The sequence below is a fragment of the Salmo salar genome, chromosome 02, assembly GCF_965601325.2.
Source record: "Salmo salar chromosome 02, fSalSal1, whole genome shotgun sequence".
Classification (NCBI taxonomy): domain Eukaryota; kingdom Metazoa; phylum Chordata; class Actinopteri; order Salmoniformes; family Salmonidae; genus Salmo; species Salmo salar.
The window spans coordinates 62,067,501-62,092,152 of record NC_138292.1 but is presented as its reverse complement, the minus strand read 5'-3'; the positions used below and the strand labels follow the sequence as shown (position 1 = coordinate 62,092,152).

General features: G+C 45.3%; 1 protein-coding gene across 1 annotated transcript in view; it reads right to left on the bottom strand.

The window, feature by feature from the left end:
- The window catches only part of LOC106586478 (sodium/potassium/calcium exchanger 3), a 69,533-nt gene that overhangs the window by 18,577 nt on the left and 26,304 nt on the right, over window positions 1-24,652 (bottom strand). The window contains exon 3 of the mRNA XM_045707069.2: window positions 2,449-2,525. Within this exon, the coding sequence (XP_045563025.1) occupies window positions 2,449-2,525 (77 nt within the window). The remainder of the gene's footprint in view (window positions 1-2,448; window positions 2,526-24,652) is intronic.

The window sequence follows — 24,652 nt, the reverse complement described above, 5'->3', positions numbered from 1 at the left end:
CCTCTACCTACTCAACTAGCACCGGCCTCCATCCAGAAGTAGTCCACTATACTTGATGGAAGTTCACGTCTCTCTCTCTCTCCCACTCACGCTGCTCAGTCTACACCTAAATCTGGTTGTAATTGGGTGTGTATTTCCAACCGGCAATAAATAAAATGCCGGCTGTGCTGACAGGACCCCAGCTAGAGTGAGGAGCATGCGCACACGCACACACACACACACACACACACACACACACACACACACACACACACACACACTTGGCAGGCCTCATTCGGTACCAGATGCTGTGTTCTGTTCTGTTCTGTTCCTCCAAGCGGGATAGTTTGGACTCGGGGGCCATTTGTTTAGCCTTGGACGGCGGCCCGCTAACAATTATCCCATGGTTCGCACTATGCACAAACACCCAGCCAGCCGAGAAATACAGGGGGACTGACGTGAAGTTGTTAGTTTTCCACTGTGTTGAGTGTGTGATTTTTTTTTTTACGGGAACTTAAAATAGTTTATTGAGGTGTTATGAATGTGAAAGGTTGATTAAAGACACACACAGAGACATGGGAAAGGGGATACCTAGTGGGAAAGGGGATACCGAGTGGGAAAGGGGATACCTAGTGGGAAAGGGGATACCTAGTGGGAAAGGGGATACCTAGTGGGAAAGGGGATACCTAGTGGGAAAGGGGATACCTAGTGGGAAAGGGGATACCTAGTGGGAAAGGGGATACCGAGTGGGAAAGGGGATAGCTAGTGGGAAAGGGGATACCTAGTGGGAAAGGGGATACCTAGTGGGAAAGGGGATACCTAGTGGGAAAGGGGATACCTAGTGGGAAAGGGGATAGCTAGTGGGAAAGGGGATACCGAGTGGGAAAGGGGATAGCTAGTGGGAAAGGGGATACCTAGTGGGAAAGGGGATACCTAGTGGGAAAGGGGATACCTAGAGGGAAAGGGGATACCTAGTGGGAAAGGGGATACCTAGTGGGAAAGGGGATACCGAGTGGGAAAGGGGATACCTAGTGGGAAAGGGGATACCTAGTGGGAAAGGGGATACCGAGTGGGAAAGGGGATACCGAGTGGGAAAGGGGATACCTAGTGGGAAAGGGGATACCGAGTGGGAAAGGGGATACCTAGTGGGAAAGGGGATACCTAGTTGGAAAGGGGATACCGAGTGGGAAAGGAGATACCGAGTGGAAAAGGGGATACCGAGTGGAAAAGGGGATCCCGAGTAGGAAAGGGGATAGCTAGTGGGAAAGGGGATACCGAGTGGGAAAGGGGATACCGAGTGGGAAAGGGGATACCTAGTTGGAAAGGGGATACCGAGTGGGAAAGGGGATACCGAGTGGGAAAGGGGATACCTAGTGGGAAAGGGGATACCGAGTGGGAAAGGGGATACCTAGTGGGAAAGTGGATACCTAGTTGGAAAGGGGATACCGAGTGGGAAAGGGGATACCGAGTGGAAAAGGGGATACCGAGTGGGAAAGGGGATACCTAGTGGGAAAGGGGATACCTAGTGGGAAAGGGGATACCTAGTGGGAAAGGGGATACCTAGTTGAAAGGGGATACCTAGTGGGAAAGGGGATACCGAGTGGGAAAGGGGATACCTAGTGGGAAAGGGGATACCGAGTGGGAAAGGGGATACCTAGTGGGAAAGTGGATACCTAGTTGGAAAGGGGATACCGAGTGGGAAAGGGGATACCGAGTGGAAAAGGGGATACCGAGTGGGAAAGGGGATACCTAGTGGGAAAGGGGATACCTAGTGGGAAAGGGGATACCTAGTGGGAAAGGGGATACCTAGTTGAAAGGGGATACCGAGTGGAAAAGGGGATACCGAGTGGAAAAGGGGATACCTAGTGGGAAAGGGGATACCTAGTGGGAAAGGGGATACCGAGTGGGAAAGGGGATACCGAGTGGGAAAGGGGATACCGAGTGGGAAAGGGGATACCGAGTGGGAAAGGGGATACCTAGTGGGAAAGGGGATACCTAGTGGGAAAGGGGATACCTAGTGGGAAAGGGGATACCTAGTGGGAAAGGGGATACCGAGTGGAAAAGGGGATACCTAGTCAGTTGCACAACTGAATGCATTCAATCAAAATGTGTCTTCTGCATTTAACCCAACGCCTCTGAATCAGAGAGGTGCGGGGAGCTGCCTTAATCAGCGTCCAGTTGCTGTTGGCAGAAGCAGAAAGGCAGATTTTTAAACCTTGACGGTTTGGGGATTCGAACCAGCAACCTTTCGGTTACTGGCCCAACGCTCTTAACTGCCAGGCCACCTGCCACCCCCTGTACACACACACACACACACAGACAGACAGACAGACAGACAGACAGACAGACAGACAGACAGACAGACAGACAGACAGACAGACAGACAGACAGACAGACAGACAGACAGACAGACAGACAGACAGACAGACAGACAGACAGACAGATCAAAGTGAAGAAGACTGAACTCACACACAGGACGTGTAGGGCCACAGCTCCTTCTGTCCTCTCCCTGTGGGTAAACAGATCTGTAGGGAACTCGTGCAAAGCTGGAAGAGACAGAGATTTCGGGTTACTCAAGCAAGAGATTGTGTGTTTGTGTGTGTGTGGATGGATGGATGGATGGATGGATGGTGTGTGTGTGTGTTCTGACGTCTGTCCTGTGAGGTCAATGCTACTCACAAGCTAATGGAGGACACATAACTCATATGAACTGACAAGGGCTGGCCCTGCAGCACCTTGCCTAAATGTCTATTTGTGTGTGTGTGCATGCCTGCGTCCGTCCATCTGTGAGTGTGTGTCTGTATGACAGTCCTGCAGTATCCTGCCAAGGATTGTGTGTGTGAGTGTGTGAGTGTGTGCGTGCGTGCGTGCACGCCTCCTCTGAGAACTGAAAGACCCACCAGAGGAGAAGAGAAAAGAGATGGATAAAGTGAGAGCGAAGAAAAGGACAAAGAGAGGAGAGAGAGAGAGAGTAAAAATAGAGCTCAGGATTAGTATATGTAGGGTGAGGAGGAGAGAGGGATGAGGAGAGAGGGAGGAGAGGGGGATGAGGAGAGAGGGAAATTATACATGGAAAGAGAGTAGGGCTACAAGGGGAAGTGGTACAAGAAGCGTTAGAAGCTATCACTCCTTATTGTGCATAAAAAAGTGTGTAAGAGAGAGAAAGAGAGAGGGGAAAAGAGAGAGGGGGAAAGAGAAAGGAAAAGAGAGAGGGGAAAAGAGAGAGGGGAAAAGAGAGAGGGGGAAAGAGAAAGGAAAAGAGAGAGGGGAAAAGAGAGAGGGGAAAAGAGAGAGGGGAAAAGAGAGAGGGGAAAATAGAGAGGGGGAAAGAGAAAGGAAAAGAGAGAGGGGAAAAGAGAGAGGGGAAAAGAGAGAGGGGAAAATAGAGAGGGGGAAAGAGAAAGGAAAAGAGAGAGGGGAAAATAGAGAGGGGAAAAGAGAGAGGGGAAAAGAGAGAGGGGAAAATAGAGAGGGGGAAAGAGAAAGGAAAAGAGAGAGGGGAAAAGAGACAGGGAGAAAGAGAGAGTAAGAGAAAGAGACAGAGAAAAATAAGAGAGAGAAAGAAAGAAAAGGAGAGCTAAAATACCTATGTTATCCTCTCACTCCACACTTCCTTCCCTCTCCCTCCATTCATCATTCTCCTTCCTTCCCTCTCCCTCCATGCATTCATTCTCCAGGCTCCTCTCTCCTCCTTTTCTCCCTTCATCATCCCACCTCGTCCACCAATCAACAGTCTATTCATGGGCCACTGCTAACATCTGCATCCGGATTTCACCACGTTTCCACTGGAAAGGCCAGCCAGACGGTCAACGTTGTGCTAGCTAGTGGCTATAGCTAGTAGCTAGCACAATCACTACTTCCACCAATGCTAATAGCTGCTAATACAGTGATGCTATTCCAAATCAAATCAAAGTTTATTTGTCATGTGCGCCGAATACAACAGGTGTAGACCTTACAGTGAAATGCTTACTTACAGGCCCTAACCAACAGTGCAATTAAAAAATAGGTATATTTGAAGTCAGAAGTTTAAATACACCTTAGCCAAATACAGTTAAACTCAGTTTCTCACAATTCCTGACATTTAATCCTAGTAAAAATTCCCTGTCTCTGGCCACTTTATTTTAAGAATGTGAAATGTCAGAATAATAGTAGAGAGAATTATTTATTTCAGATTGAATTTCTTTCATCACATTCCCAGTGGGTCAGAAGTTTACATACACTCAATTAGTATTTGGTAGCATTGCCTTTAAATTGTTTAACTTGGGTCAAACATTGCGGGTAGACTTCCACAAGCTTCCCGCAATAAGTTGGGTGAATTTTGGGCCATTCCTCCTGACAGAGCTGGTGTAACTGAGTCAGGTTTGTAGGCCTCCTTGTTCACACACACTTTTTCAGTTCTGATCACAAATTTTCTATAGGTTTGAGGTCAAGGCTTTGTGATGGCCACTCCAATACATTGACTTTGTTGTCCTTAAGCCATTTTGCCACAACCTTGGAAGTATGCTTGGGGTCATTGTCCATTTGGAAGACCCATTTGCAACCAAGCTTTAACTTTCTGACTGATGTCTTGAGATGTTGCTTCAACATATCCACATAATTTTCCTCCCTCATGATGCCATCTATTTTGTGAAGTGCACCAGTCCCTCCTGCAGCAAAGCACCCCCACAACATGATGCTGCCACCCACGTGCTTCACGGTTGGGATGGTGTTCTTTGGCTTACAAGCCTCCCCCTTTTTCCTCCAAACATAATGATGGTCATTATGGCCAAACAGTTCTATTTTTGTTTCATCAGACCAGAGGACATTTCTCCAAAAAGTACAATCTTTGTCCCCATGTGAAGTAGCAAACCATAGTCTGGCATTTTAATGGCGGTTTTGGAGCAGTGGCTTCTTCCTTGCTCAACGGCCTTTCAGGTTATGTCGATATAGGACTCGTTTTACTGTGGATATAGATACTTCTGTACCTGTTTCCTCCAGCATCTTCCCAAGATCCTTTGTTGTTGTTCTGGGATTGATTTGCACTTTTCTCACCGAGGTACGTTCATCTCTAGGAGACAGAACGCGTCTCCTTCCTGAGCGGTATGACGGCTGCGTGGTTCCATGGTGTTTATACTTGCGTTATATTTTTTGTACAGATGAACGTGGTACCTTCAGGCGTTTGGAAATTGCTCCCAAGGATGAACCAGACTTGTGGAGGTCTGCAATTTATTTTCGGAGGTCTTTTGATTTTCCCATGATGTCAAGCAAAGAGCCACTGAGTTTGAAGATAGGCCTGAAAATACATCCACAGGAATACCTCCAATTTACTCAAATGATGTCAGTTAGCCTATCAGAAGCTTCTAAAGCCATGACATCATTTTCTGGAATTTTCCAAGCTGTTTAAAGGCACAATCAACTTAGTGCATGTAAACTTCTGACCCACTGGAATTGTGATACAATGAATTTTAAGTGAAATAATCTGTCTGTAAACAATTGTTGGAAAAATTACTTATGTCATGCACAAAGTAGATGTCCTAACCGACTTGCCAAAACTATAGTTTGTTAACAAGAAATTTGTGGAGTGGTTGAAAAACGAGTGACTCCAACCTAGGTGTATGTAACCTTCCGACTTCAACTGTATTATGTGAACAATAGATAAGTAAATAAATAAAAACAACAGTAAAAAGACAGTGAAAAATAACAGTAGCGTGGCTATTTACAGTAGCGAGGCTATAACAGTAGATAGGCTATAACAGTAGCAAGGCTATATAATTAAAGTGACTATGCATTTATGATATACAGAGAGTAGCAGCAGCGTAAAAGAGGGGTTGGGGGGGGGACAACGCAAATAGTGCAAACTACTGCTAACTAAAATGCGGTTTACCGCTTTTCACTGGAAAGCCCAGCCAGACAGTCAGCTAGCTACAGCAGCTGAATCCCAACTCTCTAAAATGGCTTTTCCTCCTCACCTGCATAAACTTAGTTCACCTCTTCCCAACTTTTTAGCTTCTACCTTTCCCTGACTCATTCACACTGCAAACTAACTCAACCTCTCAATGTTCCTTAGTGGATGCACTCTATTACCCTTTTCACACTATCCTGCTGACCTGAGACATACTGTGCTGGCTCAGATGTTGTCCTTTCCAGCAACGATGGTGGATGAGTAACCAGGCCAGCACAGTACAGCTCAGCACAGTAGTGTGAAAGGGGCCTAGTTCTGTGGTGATCCATGTGCCATACATTCTGTATGTGTTTAATTGAACACAGGTCTGTTCCTATGTTATATTAGGAAACTCGTCTAACACAACGCAGAACTCACAGTAAAACAACACAGAGAGTAGAGAGCAGGAGGAGGACGGACATCTCATGGCGTGTGTGTGCATGTGTGTGTGTGCGTGCGTATCTTGGTGTCGGCAGCTGGATGTGTTTAATTTTTACAGCTACGAGTGCTACACGCACGCACACACGCACGCACGCACGCACGCACACACACACACACACACTCGCACACAGATCAAAACGCCTGCCCTGCCTACGTCTTTTCTGTTCTGTTTGCTAAGGAAAACACATTATTATGATGGGAAATAAACATTATAGAGAGGATAAAGGGATCTGCTCTAGGAACCAGGGAGATAAATGGAGAGAGGAGAGAGAAAGAGAAAAACAGAGAGAGAGAACGAGAGAAAGCAAGAGAGAACGAGAGAGAACGAAAGAGAGAGAACGAGACAGACAGACAGACAGACAGACAGACAGACAGACAGACAGACAGACAGACAGACAGACAGACAGACAACAAGAAAAGGAAGAAAGAGAGAGAAGGTCTTCACAGACACAGAAGATAAAAACCTAATGACTGATCAGATGAAGAAGGGTTGTTCATTCCTATTGTAGAATCCCATTACGGACAAGCAGCACTCACACAAACACATTCCACATACATTAAGTTCATGCATGAGTACATTACTACTGAAACACAAAAATTCCACCATCCCCATTCATCTTTAACATCAAATAACATCAAACCATAGAGTTGTATAGAGGGCGAGCACTTGGCCCAAATCCTATTTTTATCATGGGCCCCTGCTGCCACAGAGGAGGCCATTACATCTCTATGCGTGAAACTGAAAACCCAGCAGTGGGTGCTACATTGCCAGAGGGATACAGGCAGCAGATGTGCCCAGCCATGTCCAACACTCTACCACTCTGGCCCTCTCTTCTGTGAACAATACTACTATGCCAGATACCAACTCACAGCCAAGTCAACACCCTTCCACACACATGGAGGAGCGCATGCACGCACACGCGCATGCACACACAAGGTATGAGAAATCGTGTGCACACACAATCAAGCAAGTATGCACGCACACACACAGTCCCGCCAATGGCACAAACACTCTAAAGCATTGCCTTCAGAGAGTTTCACCCTGATGCACCACTAAATGTAGAGACGGTACAGTATCTCTTCTAAAGTTATCATCTTTGTCTGAATCTGAACGGACAACAAAAAAAAGAGCAGAAAGTGAATCTAACCCCCCATCCCCCAGATGCCACTCCATCTGTACTGCCTAAAAACTCCTGACTTTTATGAAATTGTTGCATTTGAGATATGAGTCACCTGATTCTATTGTACAACGGTGGGGTATTGGAGGGCCATTTCAAGAGCACAAAAGATGCCTGTGCTTTAGAAGAAAAAAGGTACAGCTGGCTTCTCCATAGTCCATAAACAGGGTACTGAGTGTGTGTGTGTGTGTGTGTGTGTGTGTGTGTGTGTGTGTGTGTGTGTGTGTGTGTGTGTGTGTGTGTGTGTGTGTTCTTTGTCAGGAGAAAGCAGTAACACACCTGTATAAGGACAAAGGAGGTCAGAGAGGAAGTGAGAAAGAGAGAAAGAAAGGTAGAAATGGGACGTGAATAAAGTGTTGTGTTGCAGTATGAAGGTTATCCTCTCAACAAAGATACAGTCATGTGGTGGATTAATGATAGTAGACTCATGAAACGAGTTATCTTGTCTACCTTGTACTGAACTCACTCATGTACTGAACTCACTCATGTACATGCCATTACTGTAGACAGGCAGGCGAGCAAACACACACACACACACACACACACACACACACACACACACACACACACACACACACACACACACACACACACACACACACACACACACACACACACACACACACACACACACACACACACACACACACACACACACACACACACACACACACCGATTCTAGCTCTGGCTTTTGTAAGTAACACATGACGACTCATGTCACACATAGACAACATCTAAATGACAGATATTAAGATCCAAATGACAGATATTAAGATCTAAATGACAGATATTAGGATCTAAATGACAGATATTAAGATCTAAATGACAGATATTAAGATCTACATTTTAATTTTTTTATTTCACCTTTATTTAACCAGGTAGGCCAGTTGAGAACAAGTTCTCATTTACAACTGCGATCTGGCCAAGATAAAGCAAAGCAGTGCGACACAAACAACAACACAGAGTTACACATGGAATAAACAAATGTACAGTCAATAACACGTAAGAAAAAATCTATATACAGTGTGTACAAATGAGGTAAGATTAGGGAGGTAAGGCAATAAATAGGCCGTAGTGGCGAAGTAATTACAATTTAGCAAATAAACACTGGAGTGATAGATGTGCAGAAGATGAATGTGCAAGTAGAGATACTGGGGTGCAAAAGAGCAAAATAAATAAATAAATAACAATACAGGGATGAGGTAGTTAGATGGGCTATTTAGAGATAGGCTATTTACAGATGGGCTATGTACAGGTGCAGTGATCTGTGAGCTGCTCTGACAGCTGATGCTTTAAGTTAGTGAGGGAGATATGAGTCTTCAGCTTCAGAGATTTTTGCAATTCGTTCCAGTCATTGGCAGCAGAGAACTGGAAGGAAAGGTGACCAAAGGAGGAATAGGCTTTGGGGGTGACCAGTGAAATATACATGCTGGAGCGCGTGCTATGGGTGGGTGCTGCTATGGTGACCAGTGAGCTGAGATAAGGCGGGGCTTTACCTAGCAAAGACTTATAGATGACCTGGAGCTAGTGGGTTTGGCGGCGAATATGAAGCGAGGGCCAGCCACAAAACAGATGGCACTGTGATAGACTGCATCCAATTTGCTGAGTAGAGTGTTGGAGGCTATTTTATAAATGACATCGCCAAAGTCAAGGATCGGTAGGATAGTCAGTTTTACGAGGGTATGTTTGGCAGCATGAGTGAAGGATGCTTTGTTGCGAAAGGGAAAGCCGATTCTAGATTTAATTTCGGATTGGAGATGCTTAATGTGAGTCTGGAAGGAGAGTTTACAGTCTATCCAGACACCCAGGTATTTGTAATTGTCCACATATTCTAAGTCAGAACCGTCCAGAGTAGTGACGCTGGACGGGCGGGCAGGTGCAGGCAGCGATTGGTTGAAGAGCATGCATTTAGTTTTACTTGCGTTTAAGAGCAGTTGGAGGCCACGGAAGGAGAGTTGTATGGCAATGAAGCTCGTCTGGACGTTAGTTAACAGTGTCCAAAGGGCCAGAAGTATACAGAATGAGGTCGTCTGCGTAGAGGTGGATCAGAGAATCACCAGCAGCAAGAGCGACATCATTGATGTATACAGAGAAAAGAGTCGGCCCGAGAATTGAACCCTGTGGCACCCCCATAGAGACTGCCAGAGGTGTGGACAACAGGCCCTCCGATTTGACACACTGAACTCTGTCTGAGAAGTAGTTGGTGAACCAGGCAAGGTAGTCATTTGAGAAACCAAGGCTGTTGAGTCTGCCGATAAGAATGTGGTGATTGACAGAGTCGAAAGCCGATGCCAGGTCGATGAATACGGCTGCACAGTATTGTCTTTTATCGATGGCGGTTATGATATCGTTTAGGACCTTGAGCGTGGCTGAGGTGCACCCATGACCAGCTCGGAAACCAGATTGCATAGCGGAGAAGGGATTCGAAATGGTCGGTGATCTGTTTGTTAACTTGGCTTTCAAAGACCTTAGAAAGGCAGGGTAGGATAGATATAGGTCTGTAACAGTTTGGGTCTAGAGTGTCTCCCCTTTGAATAGGGGGATGACCGCGGCTAATTTCCAATCTTTGGGGATCTCAGATGATACGAAAGAGAGGTTGAACAGGCTAGTAATAGGGGTTGCAACAATTGCGGCGGATAATTTTAGAAAGAGAGGGTCCAGATTGTCTAGCCTAGCCGATTTGTAGGGGTCCATATTTTGCAACTCTTTCAGAACATCAGCTATCTGGATTTGGGTGAAGGAGAAATGGGGGAGGTTTGGGCAAGTTGCTGTGGGGGGTGCAGGGCTGTTGACCGGGGTAGGGGTAGCCAAGATCTAAATGACAGATATTAAGATCTAAATGACCGATATTAAGATCTAAATGACAGATATCATGTCATGTTAATTATAATATTGTTATAATGTCATAATGACCATGTCAAATAAAGTTACCATAGCATTATACTACTTTATATCTATGTAATATTTAAGGGACAGAATCTTCCACCCTTCAATCTGCCTTGAATGGAGTACACATCTCTTCACTCATTCCTATTTGATATGATCAACTCCACTACTTGTGTCGGAGTAAGTGCTAGCTGGCGACATAGCCAAGTGCAAGCCGAGGCAGCAACCCACTCCATAGCAACCGTGTCTTCTTCAGAGTGAGTGGGTTTAACACACACACACACTTCCGCCAACCGTGTCTTCTTCAGAGTGAGTGGGTTTAAGTGGCAGAGGGAGAGAGGTGCACAAAAATAATACACATCTTTAACCTGGGGGCAAACTCTCACTAGCATACAGTACATTGACCATTAGCGTTGATGTGCTCTATAGATACAAGGTTGGCGGAGTGTGTGTGTCTGTATTGATACGACTTACCATTTTTACTAGATTCAGATGTACGTTATGGCAAGGGAATTGTGGAGGAATACAATACATGGAAAGATGTGGTACTGCGAGTATTCATTATCAGAATAATGGCTACTGTGGGTGGAAGATATGGAAAGCGTTTATGCCTGAACGTCAGTAAGAAAATGCATACAGTGGCTTGCGAAAGTATTCACCCCCTTGGCATTTTTCCTATTTTGTTGCCTTATAACCTGGAATTAAAATACATTTTTTGTATCATGCCCCATTCAAGAAATTTAGAACCAGGAACAGATATAGCCCTTGGTTCTCTCCAGACCTGACTGCCCTGAACCAACACAAAAACATCCTGTGGCATTCTGCATTAGCATCGAACAGCCCCCGTGATATGCAACTTTTCAGGGAAGTTAGAAACCAATATACACAGGCAGTTAGAAAAGCCAAGGCTAGCTTTTTCAAGCAGAAATTTGCTTCCTGCAACACAAACTCAACAAAGTTCTGGGACACCGTAAAGTCCATGGAGAATAAGAACACCTCCTCCCAGCTGCCCACTGCACTGAGGATAGGAAACTCTGTCACCACCGATAAATCCACTATAATTGAGAATTTCAATAAGCATTTTTCTACGGCTGGCCATGCTTTCCACCTGGCTCCCCCTACTGCAGTCAACAGCACTGCACCCCCCACAGCTACTCGCCCAAACCTTCCCCATTTCTCCTTCTCCCAAATCCAGTCAGCTGATGTTCTGATAGAGCTGCACCCCTACAAATCAGCCGGGCTAGACAATCTGGACCCTTTCTTTCTAAAATGATCTACCGAAATTGTTGCAACCCCTATTACTAGCCTGTTCAACCTCTCTTTCATGTCGTCTGAGATTCCCAAAGATTGGAAAACAGCTGCGGTCATCCTCCTCTTCAAAGGGGGGGACACCACTCTTGACCCAAACTGCTACAGACCTATATCTATCCTACCCTGCCTTTCTAAGGTCTTCGAAAGAGCAAGTCAACAAACAGATTACCGACCATTTCGAATCCCCTCGCACCTTCTCCGCTATACAATCTGGTTTCAGAGCTGGTCATGGGTGCACCTCAGCCACGCTCAAGGTCCTAAACGATATCGTAACCGCCATCGATAAGAAACAATACTGTGCAGCCGTATTCATTGACCTGGCCAAAGCTTTCGACTCTGTCAATCACCACATCCTCATCGACGGACTCAATTACCTTGGTTTCTCAAATGATTGCCTCGCCTGGTTCACCAATTACTTCTCTGATAGAGTTCAATGTGTCAAATCGGATGGCCTGTTGTCCGGACCTCTGGTAGTCTCTATGGGGGTGCCACAGTGTTCAATTCTTGGACCAACTCTTTTCTCTGTATACATCAATGATGCCGCTCTTGCTGCTGGTGAGTCTCTGATCCACCTCTACGCAGACGACACCATTCTGAATACTTCTGGCCCTTCTTTGGACACTGTTAACCTCTAGGGGACCCCTTCCCGTTCTTATCCCGTTAACGGGATTGATTTTGACAACAGCCAGTGGAAAATCAGAGCGCCAAATTCAAAACAGCTAAAATCTCAAAATTCCATTTTCTCAAACAATCAACTATTTTACACCATTTTAACCTCTTACATCTAGACGTTCCGCTAGTGGAACACCTGCTCCAATATCCAATGATAGGCGTGGCGCGAATTACAAATTCCTCAAAAAACCCAAAACTTCCATTTTTCAAACATATGACTATTTTACACCATTTTAAAGAAAATACTCTCCTTTATCTAACCACACTGTCCGATTTCAAAAAGGCTTTACAGCGAAAGCAAAACATTAGATTGTCAGCAGAGTACCCAGCCAGAAATAATCAGACACCCATTTTTCAAGCTAGCATATAATGTCACAAAAAACAAAACCACAGCTAAATGCAGCACTAACCTTTGATGATCTTCATCAGATGACACGCCTAGGACATTATGTTATACAATACATGCATGTTTTGTTCAATCAAGTTCATATTTATATCAAAAAACAGCTTTTTACATTAGCATGTGACGTTCAGAACTAGCATTCCCACCGAACACTTCCGGTGAATTTACTAAATTACTCACGATAAACGTTCACAAAAAACATAACAATTATTTTAAGAATTATAGATACAGAAGTCCTTTGTGCAATCGAGGTGTCCGATTTTAAAATAGCTTTTCGGTGAAAGCACATTTTGCAATATTCTGAGTAGATAGCCCAGCCATCACGGCTAGCTATTTTGACACCCACCAAGTTTGACCCTCACCAAACTCCGATTTACTATTAGAAAAGTTTGATTATCTTTGGTGTTCTTCGTCAGAATGCACTCCCAGGACTGCTACTTCAATAACAAATGTTGATTTGGTTCAATATAATCCATAGTTATATCCAAATAGTGGCGTTTTGTTCGTGCGTTCAAGACACTATCCAAGGGTGACGAAGGGTTACGCGCCCGACGCGTTTCGTGACAAAGAAATTCTAAATATTCCATTACCGTACTTCGAAGCATGTCAACCGCTGTTTAAAATGCAATTTTTCTCGTAAAAAAGCGATAATATTCCGACCGGGAGTGGTTGTTTTCGTTCAAAGAGAGAGAAAGTAAACATGGAGTCGACTCGTGCACGAGCCTCAGTCTCATAGTACTCTGACCGGCCACTATCCAAATGCGCTAATGTTTTTCAGCCAGGGCCTGCAAAGCCACGATTCAGCTTTTTGACGCCTTCTGAGAGCCCATGGGAGCCGTAGGAAGTGTCACGTAACAGCAGAGATCCCCTGTTTTGGATAGAGATAATCAAGAAGGCCAAGAAATGGTCAGACAGGGTACTTCCTGTACAGAATCTTCTCAGGTTTTGGACTGCCAAATGAGTTCTGTTATACTCACAGACACCATTCAAACAGTTTTAGAAACTTTGGAGTGTTTTCTATCCAAAGCTAATAATTATATGCATATTCTAGTTTCTGGGCAGGAGTAATAATCAGATTAAATCGGGTACGTATTTTATCTGGCCGTGAAAATACTGCCCCCTATCCATAACAGGTTAAAGATAAGACTCTTGTTAATCCAACCACATTGTCCGATTTCAAAAAGGCTCTACGGCGAAAGCATAAAATTAGATTATGTTAGGACAGTTCCAACACAAGAAAAACCACACAGCCATTTTCCTATCAAGGACAGGTGTCACAAATACCAGAAATTCAGCAAAAATTATGCACTAACCTTTGACGATCTTCATCAGATGACACTCCTAGGACATTATGTTACACAATACATGTATGTGTTTTGCTCGATAAAGTTCATATTTATATCCAAAAACAGCATTTTACATTGGCGCGTAATGTTGAGAAATGTTTTCCCTCCAAACATCCAGTGAATGAGCACAATGAGCACACATATTACAGAAATACTCATCATAAACTTTGATCAATATAGAAGTGTTATGCACAGAATTATCGATACACTTCTCCTAAATGTAAACGCTTGGTCAGATTTCAAAAAAGGTTCACGGCGAAAGCACAATTTGCAATAATCTGAGTACAGCCCAGAAGACACCAATAACAAGCCAACAGAAACCCGCCATCTTGGAGTCAATAAAACAAAGAAATTACATTATAAATATTCACTTACCTTTGATTATCTTCATCAGAAGGCACTCCCAGGAACCCCAGCTCCACAATAAATGTTCGATAAAGTTAATATTTATGTCCAAATAATCCATTTTGTTCGCGCGTTAGGTTCACTATCCAAATCCACAACGCGCATGCTTACTTAGTCCAGACGAAAAGTCAAAAAAGTTATACTACATTTTGTAGAAACATGTCAAACGATATATAGAATCAATCTTTAGGTTGTTTTTATCATATATCTTGAATAAAATTCCAACCGGACCTATCCGTTCTCTTTAGGAGTGAATATGAACTCAGCTCGCTCCCAAGTCATTGCGCGTGACTGAGCCCATGTCTTATAATGGGAAATCTACTTCCTTGTGCTGTAATTCCCATCAAATTCACCATAGAATCTTCAAACACCGTTCTAAAGAATGTTGACATCTAGTGGAAGCTTTAGGAAGTTCAAAATGAACCCTAAGTCACTGTATACAGTCAAGGCAATCACGTGAACAAACTACAACCTCAGATTTTCAACTTCCTACTTGACCTTTTCTCAGGTTTTTGCCTGCCATATGAGTTCTGTTATACTCACAGACACCATTCAAAGAGTTTTAGAAACTTCAGCGTGTTTTCTATCCAAATCTACTAATAATGCATATTCTAATGCATATTGTAGTGTCTGGGCCAGAGTAGTAACCTGTTCAAATTGGGTAAGTTTTTCATCCGGCCGTGAAAATACTGCCCCCTAGCCCCAATTAACAACCCTTCAGACGAGCTTCATTGCCATACAACTCTCCTTCCGTGGCCTCCAAATGCTCTTAAATACAAGTAAAACTAAATGCATGCTCTTCAACCGATCGCTGCATGCACCTGCCCGCCCATCCAGCATCACTACTCTGGATGGTTCTGTCTTAGAATATGTAGACAACTACAAATACCTAGGTGTCTGGTTAGACTGTAAACTCTCCTTCCAGACTCACATCAAACATCTCCAATCCAAAGTTAAATCTAGAATTGGTTTCCTATTTCGCATCAAAGCATCCTTCACTCATGCTGCCAAACATACCCTCGTAAAACTGACCATCCTACCGATCCTCGACTTCGGCGATGTCATTTACAAAATAGCCTCCAATACCCTACTCAATAAACTGGATGCAGTCTACCATACAGTGCCATCCGTTTTGTCACCAAAGCCCCATATACTACCCACCACTGCGACCTGTACGGTCTTGTTGGCTGGCCGACGCTTCATACTTGTCGCCAAACCCACTGGCTCCAGGTCATCTACAAGACCCTGCTAGGTAAAGTCCCCCCTTATCTCAGCTCACTGGTCACCATAACAGCACCCACCTGTAGCACGCGCTCCAGCAGGTATATCTCTCTGGTCACCCCCAAAGCCAATTCCTCCTTTGGCCGTCTCTCCTTCCAGTTCTCTGCTGCCAATAACTGGAACGAACTACACAAATCTCTAAAACTGGAAACACTTATCTACCTCACTAGCTTTAAGCACCAGCTGTCAGAGCAGCTCACAGATCACTGCACCTGTACATAGCCCATCTATAATTTAGCCCAAACAACTACATCTTCCCCTACTGTATTTATTTATTTTGCTCCTTTGCACCGCATTATTTCTATTTCTACTTTGCACTTTCTTCCACTACAAATCTACCATTCCAGTGTTTTACTTGCTATATTGTATTTACTTTGCCACCATGGCCTTTTTGCCTTTACCTCCCTTATCTCACCTCATTTGCTCACTTTGTATATAGACTTATCTTTCTACTGTATTATTGACTGTATGTTTGTTTCACCCCATGTGTAACTCTGTGTTGTTGTATGTGTCGAAGTGCTTTGCTTTATCTTGGCCAGGTCGCAATTGTAAATGAGAACTTGTTCTCAACTTGCCTACCTGGTTAAATAAAGGTGAAATAAATAAAATAAATAAATAAAAATACTTTGATTTACATAACATGCCTACCACTTTGAAGATACAAAATATTTTTTCTTGTGAAACAAACAAGAAAACAGAAAACTTGAGCGTGCATAACTGTTCACCCTCCCAAAGTCAATACTTTGTAGAGCCACCTCTTGCAGCAATTACAGCTGCAAGTCTCTTGGTGTATGCCTCTATAAGCTTGGCACATCTAGCCAGTGGTATTTTTGCCCATTCTTCAAGGCAAAACTGCTCCAGCTCCTTCAAGTTGGATGGGTTCCGCTGGTGTACAGCAATCTTTAAGTCATACCACAGATTCTGAATTGGATTGAGGTCTGGGCTTTGACTAGGTCATTCCAAGACATTTAAATGTTTCCCCTTAAACACTCGAGTGCTGGTTTAGCAGTATGCTTAGGGTCATTGTCCTGCTGGAAGGTAAACCTCCGTCCCAGTCTCAAATCTCTGGAAGACTGAAACAGGTTTCCCTCAAGAATTTCCCTGTATTTAGCGCCATCCATCATTCCTTCAATTCTGACCAGTTTCCCAGTCCATGCCGATGAAAAACATCCCCACAGCATGATGCTGCCACCACCATGCTTCACTGTGGGGATGGTGTTCTCGGGGTGATGAGAGGTGTTGGGTTTGCGGCAGACATAACGTTTTCCTTGATGGCCAAAAAGCTACATTTTAGTCTCATCTGACCAGAGTACCTTCTTCCATATGTTTGGGGAGTCTCCCACATGCCTTTTGGCGAACACCAAACGTGTTTGCTTATTTTTTTCTTTAAGCAATGGCTTTTTTTCTGGTCACTCTTCCGTAAAACCCAGCTCTGTGGAGTGTTCGGCTTAAAGTGGTCCTACGGACAGATACTCCATTCTCCGCTGTGGAGCTTTGCAGCTCCTTCAGGGTTATCTTTGGTCCCTTTGTTGCCTCTCTGGTTAATGCCCTCCTTGCCTAGTCCGTGAGTTTTGGTGGGCGGCCCAACCCTGATCTGTACTTTTCCACAACTTTGTCACTGTAACGCCCTGGCCATAGTGAGGGTTTTTTTGTTCTTTATTTTGGTTAGGCCAGGGTGTTACATTGGGTGGGCGTTCTATGTTTTGTTTCTATGTGTTTGTATTTCTTTGTTTTGGGCCGTGTGTGGCTCCCAAATCAGGCACAGCTGTAGTTCGTTGCTGTTGATTGGGAGTCACACATAAGTGCATGTTTTTCCGTTGGGGTTTGTGGGTAATTGTTTCTGTTTAGTGTGTTTCACCTGACAGGAATGTGTTGGCTGTCAGTTTTCTTGTTTTGTGTATAGTGTTCACGTTGTTTGTATTAAATATGTTGAACGCTAACTCCGCTGCATTTGGTCCACTTCTTCCGACGACAGCCTTTACAGAATTACCCACCAACAACTGACCAAGCAGCGGAGGAAGGAGAAGCGACAGGAGGACAGCTTGATGGACGTGGACATGGGAACAAATCCTGGACGGAGAGGGACCATGGACTCAGGCTGGGGATTATCGCCTCCCGCAGTGGGAGATTGAAGCGGCGAGAGCGGAGAGGCGATACTATGAGGAGAGAGAGCACGAGAGGCAGCCCCAATAATTTTTTTGGGGGGGGCACACGGGACAGTCGGCGGAGCCGAGGTCGGAACCAGAGCCAGTCGGGCTGACATTGGAGGTGAGCGAGGGGTACGAGGCAGAGACTGTGAAGGAGTTCATGGGGAAATTAAAGGAGAGAGAGAGATGAGAGAGCTGCTAGTTTGGTGCATAAGGCACGGCATTCGTCCTACGGAGCGTGTCGTGGATATGATGTCACCTGAGGCAGCTCTCCATACTCGTCCTGAGGTGCGTGCTGGTTGTCTGGTGAAGACTGTGCCTGCGCCCAGAAACAGGCCTCCTGCATGTTTTCCCAGCCCTGCACGTCCTGTGCCTACGCCCAGAACCAGGCCTCCTGCATGTCTTCCCATCCTGGTCAAGCCCATGCCTCCTCCACGGACCAGTCCTCCAGTGGGTCTCTTCATCCTGGTCAAGCCTGTGCCTCCTCCAAGGACCAGTCCTCCGGTGGATCCCTCCACCCTGGTCTCTCCTGTGCCGCCTCCTCAGAACAGGCCTCCAGCGGGTCTCCCCAGCCTGGTGAGTCCAGGGCCTGCGCCCAGAGCCAGGCCTCCCTCATGTCTCCCCAGCCTGGTGAATCCTGAGCCGGATCTGCAGAGTGGCCCGCCGTGCCGGATCTGCCGGAGTGGCAGATGTTGAACGCTAACTCCGCTGCATTTTGGTCCACTTCTTCCGACGACAGCCTTTACAGTCCCTGACATGTTTGAGAGCTCCTTGGTCTTCATAGTGCCGCTTGCTAGGTGGTGCCCCTTGCTTAGTGCTGTTGCAGACTCTGGGGCCTTTCAGAACAGGTGTATAAATATTGAGATCATGTGACAGATCATGTGACACTTAGATTGCACACAGGTGGACTTTATTATGTGACTTCTGAAGGTAATTGGTTGCACCAGATCTTATTTAGGGGCTTCATAGCAAAGGGGGTGAATACATATGCACTTCTCCCTTTTTTGTATTTTTTTGTATTTTTTAAAATAGGTTATTTTTTTTCATTTCACTTCACCAATTTGGACTATTTTGTGTATGTCCATTACATGAAATCCAAATAAAAATCAATATAAATTACAGGTTGTAATGCAACAAAATAGGAAAAATGCCAAGGGGGATAAATACTTTTGCAAGGCACTGTATGTGTTATGGTCTAAACTGGAAACCCCCACAGAGTTTTGACTTTCCAGAGTGGACATATCTCTCCATGTATCTCTCTTTCCAGGCTACCTTCTCCACTTTGCTAATGGCCTCACAACAGAGACAGACAGACAGACAGACAGACAGACAGACAGACAGACAGACAGACAGACAGACAGACAGACAGACAGACAGACAGACAGACAGACAGACAGACAGACAGACAGACAGACAGACAGACAGACAGACAGACAGACGACAGACAGACAGACAGACAGACAGACAGACGACAGACGACAGCGCGGGTGTGCACATCAAGAGTGTGTACATCAAAGAGATGGGAGAGAAAGCGATATAGAGAATATGAGGGCAAGAAAGGACAAGAGAGATCCTCCTCCAGGCTGTCTAAGCCTGGCCTGGAACACCATGGTAATTAGCACGAGGTTAGCTGGGTTTACTGAGGTGGCCCGAGCCCTCTATCGCCTTCTGGCTATAATAAATACACACACTCACACACTCTGTGTTGGCTATAACACTCAGCCAGGTCACCCGTGATACAAGTCAGTATTCGACATCCATCCATGTCTGAGGATGTCGGGAGATGATGTGGAAACCGGCCACTAGGGGCAACAGTGCTTGTTTTTACCTTCAAGTAGGTTCACTGTAAGCCTCTGATTCCAAAGGTTGCAAGTTTGAATCCAGCGATAGAACAGTTTTTATATTTTTGTTTAAAGCCTTCCCAAACCTTAACCCTTATCTTAACCATTTGGAGTTAATGCCAAAACTTAACCCTAATCTGAAACATTCTGAGTTAATGTCTAAACTAAACCTTAAACAACTGGAAATTTGAGTTTGGAACAACTTACAAATGTTAGATTTGAGAAACAGGGATGAACATCTATTTCTGACGCGAGACTGTGAGTGCTGGTAGATAACACTGGCTCCATATGTATGCAAAGGTGCACACACACACACACACACACACACACACACACACACACACACACACACACACACACACACACACACACACACACACACACACACACACACACACACACACACACACACACACACACACACACACACACACACACACACACTGCCACCTCCCCACTCAATTCTCTCTGCAATCATAAGCCAGTCTACCAGCTCACTCCTCACTAAAGCTCAATCAGAGGAAGTCAATGCATCAATCAGCAATCAGATCTCAGTCAGCTGTACTCCCTCTCTCTCTCTCCCACCCTCACTCTCTCTCTCTTTCCCACCCTCACTATAATGGGCTCGCCCTCTACCCTCACTCTGCTGCTCTCTCTCCCTCTAATGGTCTCTCACTCCCCCCTCTTTCTCTAACTGTCCCCCCCCCTCTCCCTCTCTCTCTCCCCCTTTATCTAACTGCCCCCCCCTCTCTCTCCACCCCTCTCTCCCCGCCTCTCAACGGTCTCTCTCTCTTCCCCCTCTTTCTATAACTGTCCCTGCCCCCTCTCTCACTCGAATGGTCTGTCTCCCTCCCTCCCTCTCTCACTCTAATGGTCCCCCCCTCTTTCTCTAACTCTCTCCCTCCCCCCCTCTCACTCTAATGGTCCCCCCCTCTTTCTCTAACTCTCTCCCTCCCTCTCTGTCTCTCTCACTCTAATGCCCCCCCTCTTTCTCTAACTCTCTCCCTCCCCCCCTCTCTCACTCTAATGGTCCCCCCCTCTTTCTCTAACTCTCTCCCTCCCTCTCTCTGTCTCTCTCACTCTAATGGTCCCCCCCTCTTTCTCTAACTCTCTCCCTCCCTCCCTCTCATGGTCCCCCCCTCTTTCTCTAACTCTCTCCCTCCCTCTCTCTGTCTCTCTCACTCTAATGGTCCCCCCCTCTTTCTCTAACTCTCTCCCTCCCTCCCTCTCTCACTCTAATGGTCCCCCCCTCTTTCTCTAACTCTCTCCCTCCCTCTCTGTCTCTCTCACTCTAATGGTCTCTCTCTCCCCCCTATCTAATTGCCCCCCTCTCCCTCCCTCTCTCACTCTAACGGTCTCTCTCTCACCCCCCCTCTCTCTAACTGTCTCTCCCCCCTCTCTCTCTCTCTTGATTAATAGTGTGTCATGCCGCTTCCTCTTTCAGCCATTCTCTCTTTCACTGTCTCTTACAGTACAGACCGCAAGTATCATGACTAGAGGTCGACCGATTATGATTTTTCAACGCCGATACCGATACTTGGAGGACCAAAAAAGCCGATACCGATTAATCGGCCAATTTTTTATTTGTAATAATGACAATTACTACAATACTGAATGAACACTTATTTTAACTTAATATAATACATCAATAAAATCAATTTAGCCTCAAATAAATAATGAAACATGTTCAATTTGGTTTAAATAATGCAAAAACAAAGTTTTGGAGAAGAAAGTAAAAGTGCAATATGTGCCATGTAAGAAAGCTAACGTTTAAGTTCCTTGCTCAGAACATGAGAACATATGAAAGCTGGTGGTTCCTTTTAACATGAGTCTTCAATATTCCCAGGTAAGAAGTTTTAGGTTGTAGTTATTATAGGAATTATAGGACTATTTCTCTCTATACGATTTGTATTTCATACACCTTTGACTATTGGATGTTCTTATAGGCACTTTAGTATTGCCAGTGTAACAGTATTGCTTCCGTCCCTCTCCTCGCTCCTACCTGGGCTCGAACCAGGAACACATCGACAACAGCCACCCTCGAAGCAGCGTTACCCATGCAGAGCAAGGGGAACAACTACTCCAAGTCTCAGAGCGTGTGACGTTTGAAATGCTATTAGCGCGCACCCGCTAACTAGCTAGCCATTTCACATCGGTTACACCAGCCTAATCTTGGGAGTTGATGGGCTTGAAGTCATAAACAGCGCAATGCTTGAAGCACAGCGAAGAGCTGCTGGCAAAATGCACGAAAGTGCTGTTTGAATGAATGCTTACGAGCCTGCTGGTGTCTACCACCGCTCAGTCAGACTGCTCTATCAAATCATAGACTTAATTATAATATAATAAACACACAGAAATACGAGCCTTAGGTCATCAATATGGTCGAATCCGGAAACTATCATCTCGAAAACAAAACGTTTTTCCTTTCAGTGAAATACGGAACCGTTCCGTATTTTATCTAAAGGGTGGCATCCCTAAGTCTAAATATTCCTGTTACATTGCACAACCTTCAATGTTATGTCATAATTACGTAAAATTCTGGCAAATTAGTTCGCAATGAGTCAGGCGGCCCAAACTGTTGCATATACCCTGACTCTGCATGCAATGAACACAAGAGAAGTGACACAATTTCACCTGGTTAATATTGCCTGCTAACCTGGATTTCTTTTAGCTAAATATGCAGGTTTAAAAATATATACTTCTGTGCATTGATTTTAAGAAAGGTATTGATGTTTATGGTTAGGTACAGTCGTGCAACGATTGTGCTTTTTTCGCAAATGCGCTTTTGTTAAATCATCCCCCATTTGGCGAAGTCGGCTGTCTTTGTTAGGAAGAAATAGTATTCACAGTTCGCAACAAGCCAGGCGGCCCAAACTGCTGCATATACCCTGACTCTGTTGCAAGAGAAGTGACACATTTTCCCTAGTTAAAATACATTCATGTTAGCAGGCAATATTAACTAAATATGCAGGATTAAAAATATATACTTGTGTATTGATTTTAAGAAAGGCATTGATGTTTATGGTTAGGTACACGTTGGAGCAACGTGTACCTAAGCGATTATATGCAACGCAGGACAGGCTAGATAAACTAGTAATATCATCAACCATGTGTAGTTAACTAGTGATTATGATTGATTGATTGTTTTTTTATAAGATAAGCTTAATGCTAGCTAGCAACTTACCTTGGCTTCTTACTGCATTCGCGTAACAGGCAGGCCCCTCGTGGAGTGCAATGTAAAGCAGGTGGCTAGAGCGTTGGACTAGTTAACCGTAAGGTTGCAAGACTGAATCCCCGAGCTGACAAGGTAAAAATCTGTCGTTCTGCCCCTGAACAAGGCAGTTAACCCACCGTTCCTAGGCCGTCATTGAAAATAAGAATGTGTTCTTAACTGACTTGCCTAGTTAAATAAAGGTGTAAAAAAAACTAAATGTAAAAAAATATATATAAAAATGTTTTAAAAAAATTTAAAAAATTGGCCAAATCGGCGTCCAAAAATACCGATTTCCGATTGTTATGAAAACTCGAAATCGGCCCTAATTAAATCGGCCATTCCGATTAATCGGTCGACCTCTAATCATGACTATTGGTTTCTCCTCTCTGATGAGATGTACAGTGTCAGAGGTCAACAGATTGTAAGGGATAGTTCATCACTTTGGGAAACATGCCATGTGCTGTGTGTGGGTACTGTATGTGTGGGTACTATGTGTGTGGGTACTGCGTGTGTGGGTACTGCGTGTGTGGGTACTACGTGTGTGGGTACTGCGTGTGTGGGTACTGCGTGTGTGGGTACTGCGTGTGTGGGTACTACGTGTGTGGGTACTGCTTGTGTGGGTACTGCGTGTGTGTGTACTGTTTGTGTGGGTACTGAATGTGTGGGTACTGTGTGTGTGGGTACTGCGTGTGTGGGTACTGCGTGTGTGGGTACTGTGTGTGTGGGTACTGTGTGTGTGGGTACTGCGTGTGTGGGTACTGCGTGTGTGGGTACTGCGTGTGTGGGTACTGCATGTGTGGGTACTGTGTGTGTGGGTACTGCGGGTACTGTATGTGTGGGTACTGCGTGTGTGGGTACTGTGTGTGTGGGTACTGCGTGTGTGGGTACTGTGTGTGTGGGTACTGCGTGTGTGGGTACTGTGTGTGTGGGTACTGTGTGTGTGGGTACTGTGTGTGTGGGTACTGTATGTGTGGGTACTGTGTGTGTGGGTACTGCGTGTGTGGGTACTGCGTGTGTGGGTACTGCGTGTGTGGGTACTGTGTGTGTGGGTACTGCGGGTACTGTATGTGTGGGTACTGCGTGTGTGGGTACTGCGGGTACTGTGTGTGTGGGTACTGCGGGTACTGTTTGTGTGGGTACTGCGTGTGTGGGTACTGCGTGTGTGGGTACTGTGTGTGTGGGTACTGCGGGTACTGTTTGTGTGGGTACTGCGTGTGTGGGTACTGCGTGTGTGGGTACTGTGTGTGTGGGTACTGCGGGTACTGTTTGTGTGGGTACTGCGTGTGCGGGTACTGTTTGTGTGGGTACTGCGTGTGTGGGTACTGCGTGTGTGGGTACTGCGTGTGTGGGTACTGCGTGTGTGGGTACTGTGTGTGTGGGTACTGCGTGTGTGGGTACTGCGTGTGTGGGTACTGCGTGTGTGGGTACTGCGTGTGTGGGTACTGCGTGTGTGGGTACTGCGTGTGTGGGTACTGCATGTGTGGGTACTGCATGTGTGGGTACTGCGTGTGTGGGTACTGCGTGTAAGGGGTGCGTAACCGGTGGCAGGGAATCAACCACCAATCAACACATGCACAAGCACTTACAATAAACAATACCACACAAAGACATGGGGGGAACAGAGGGT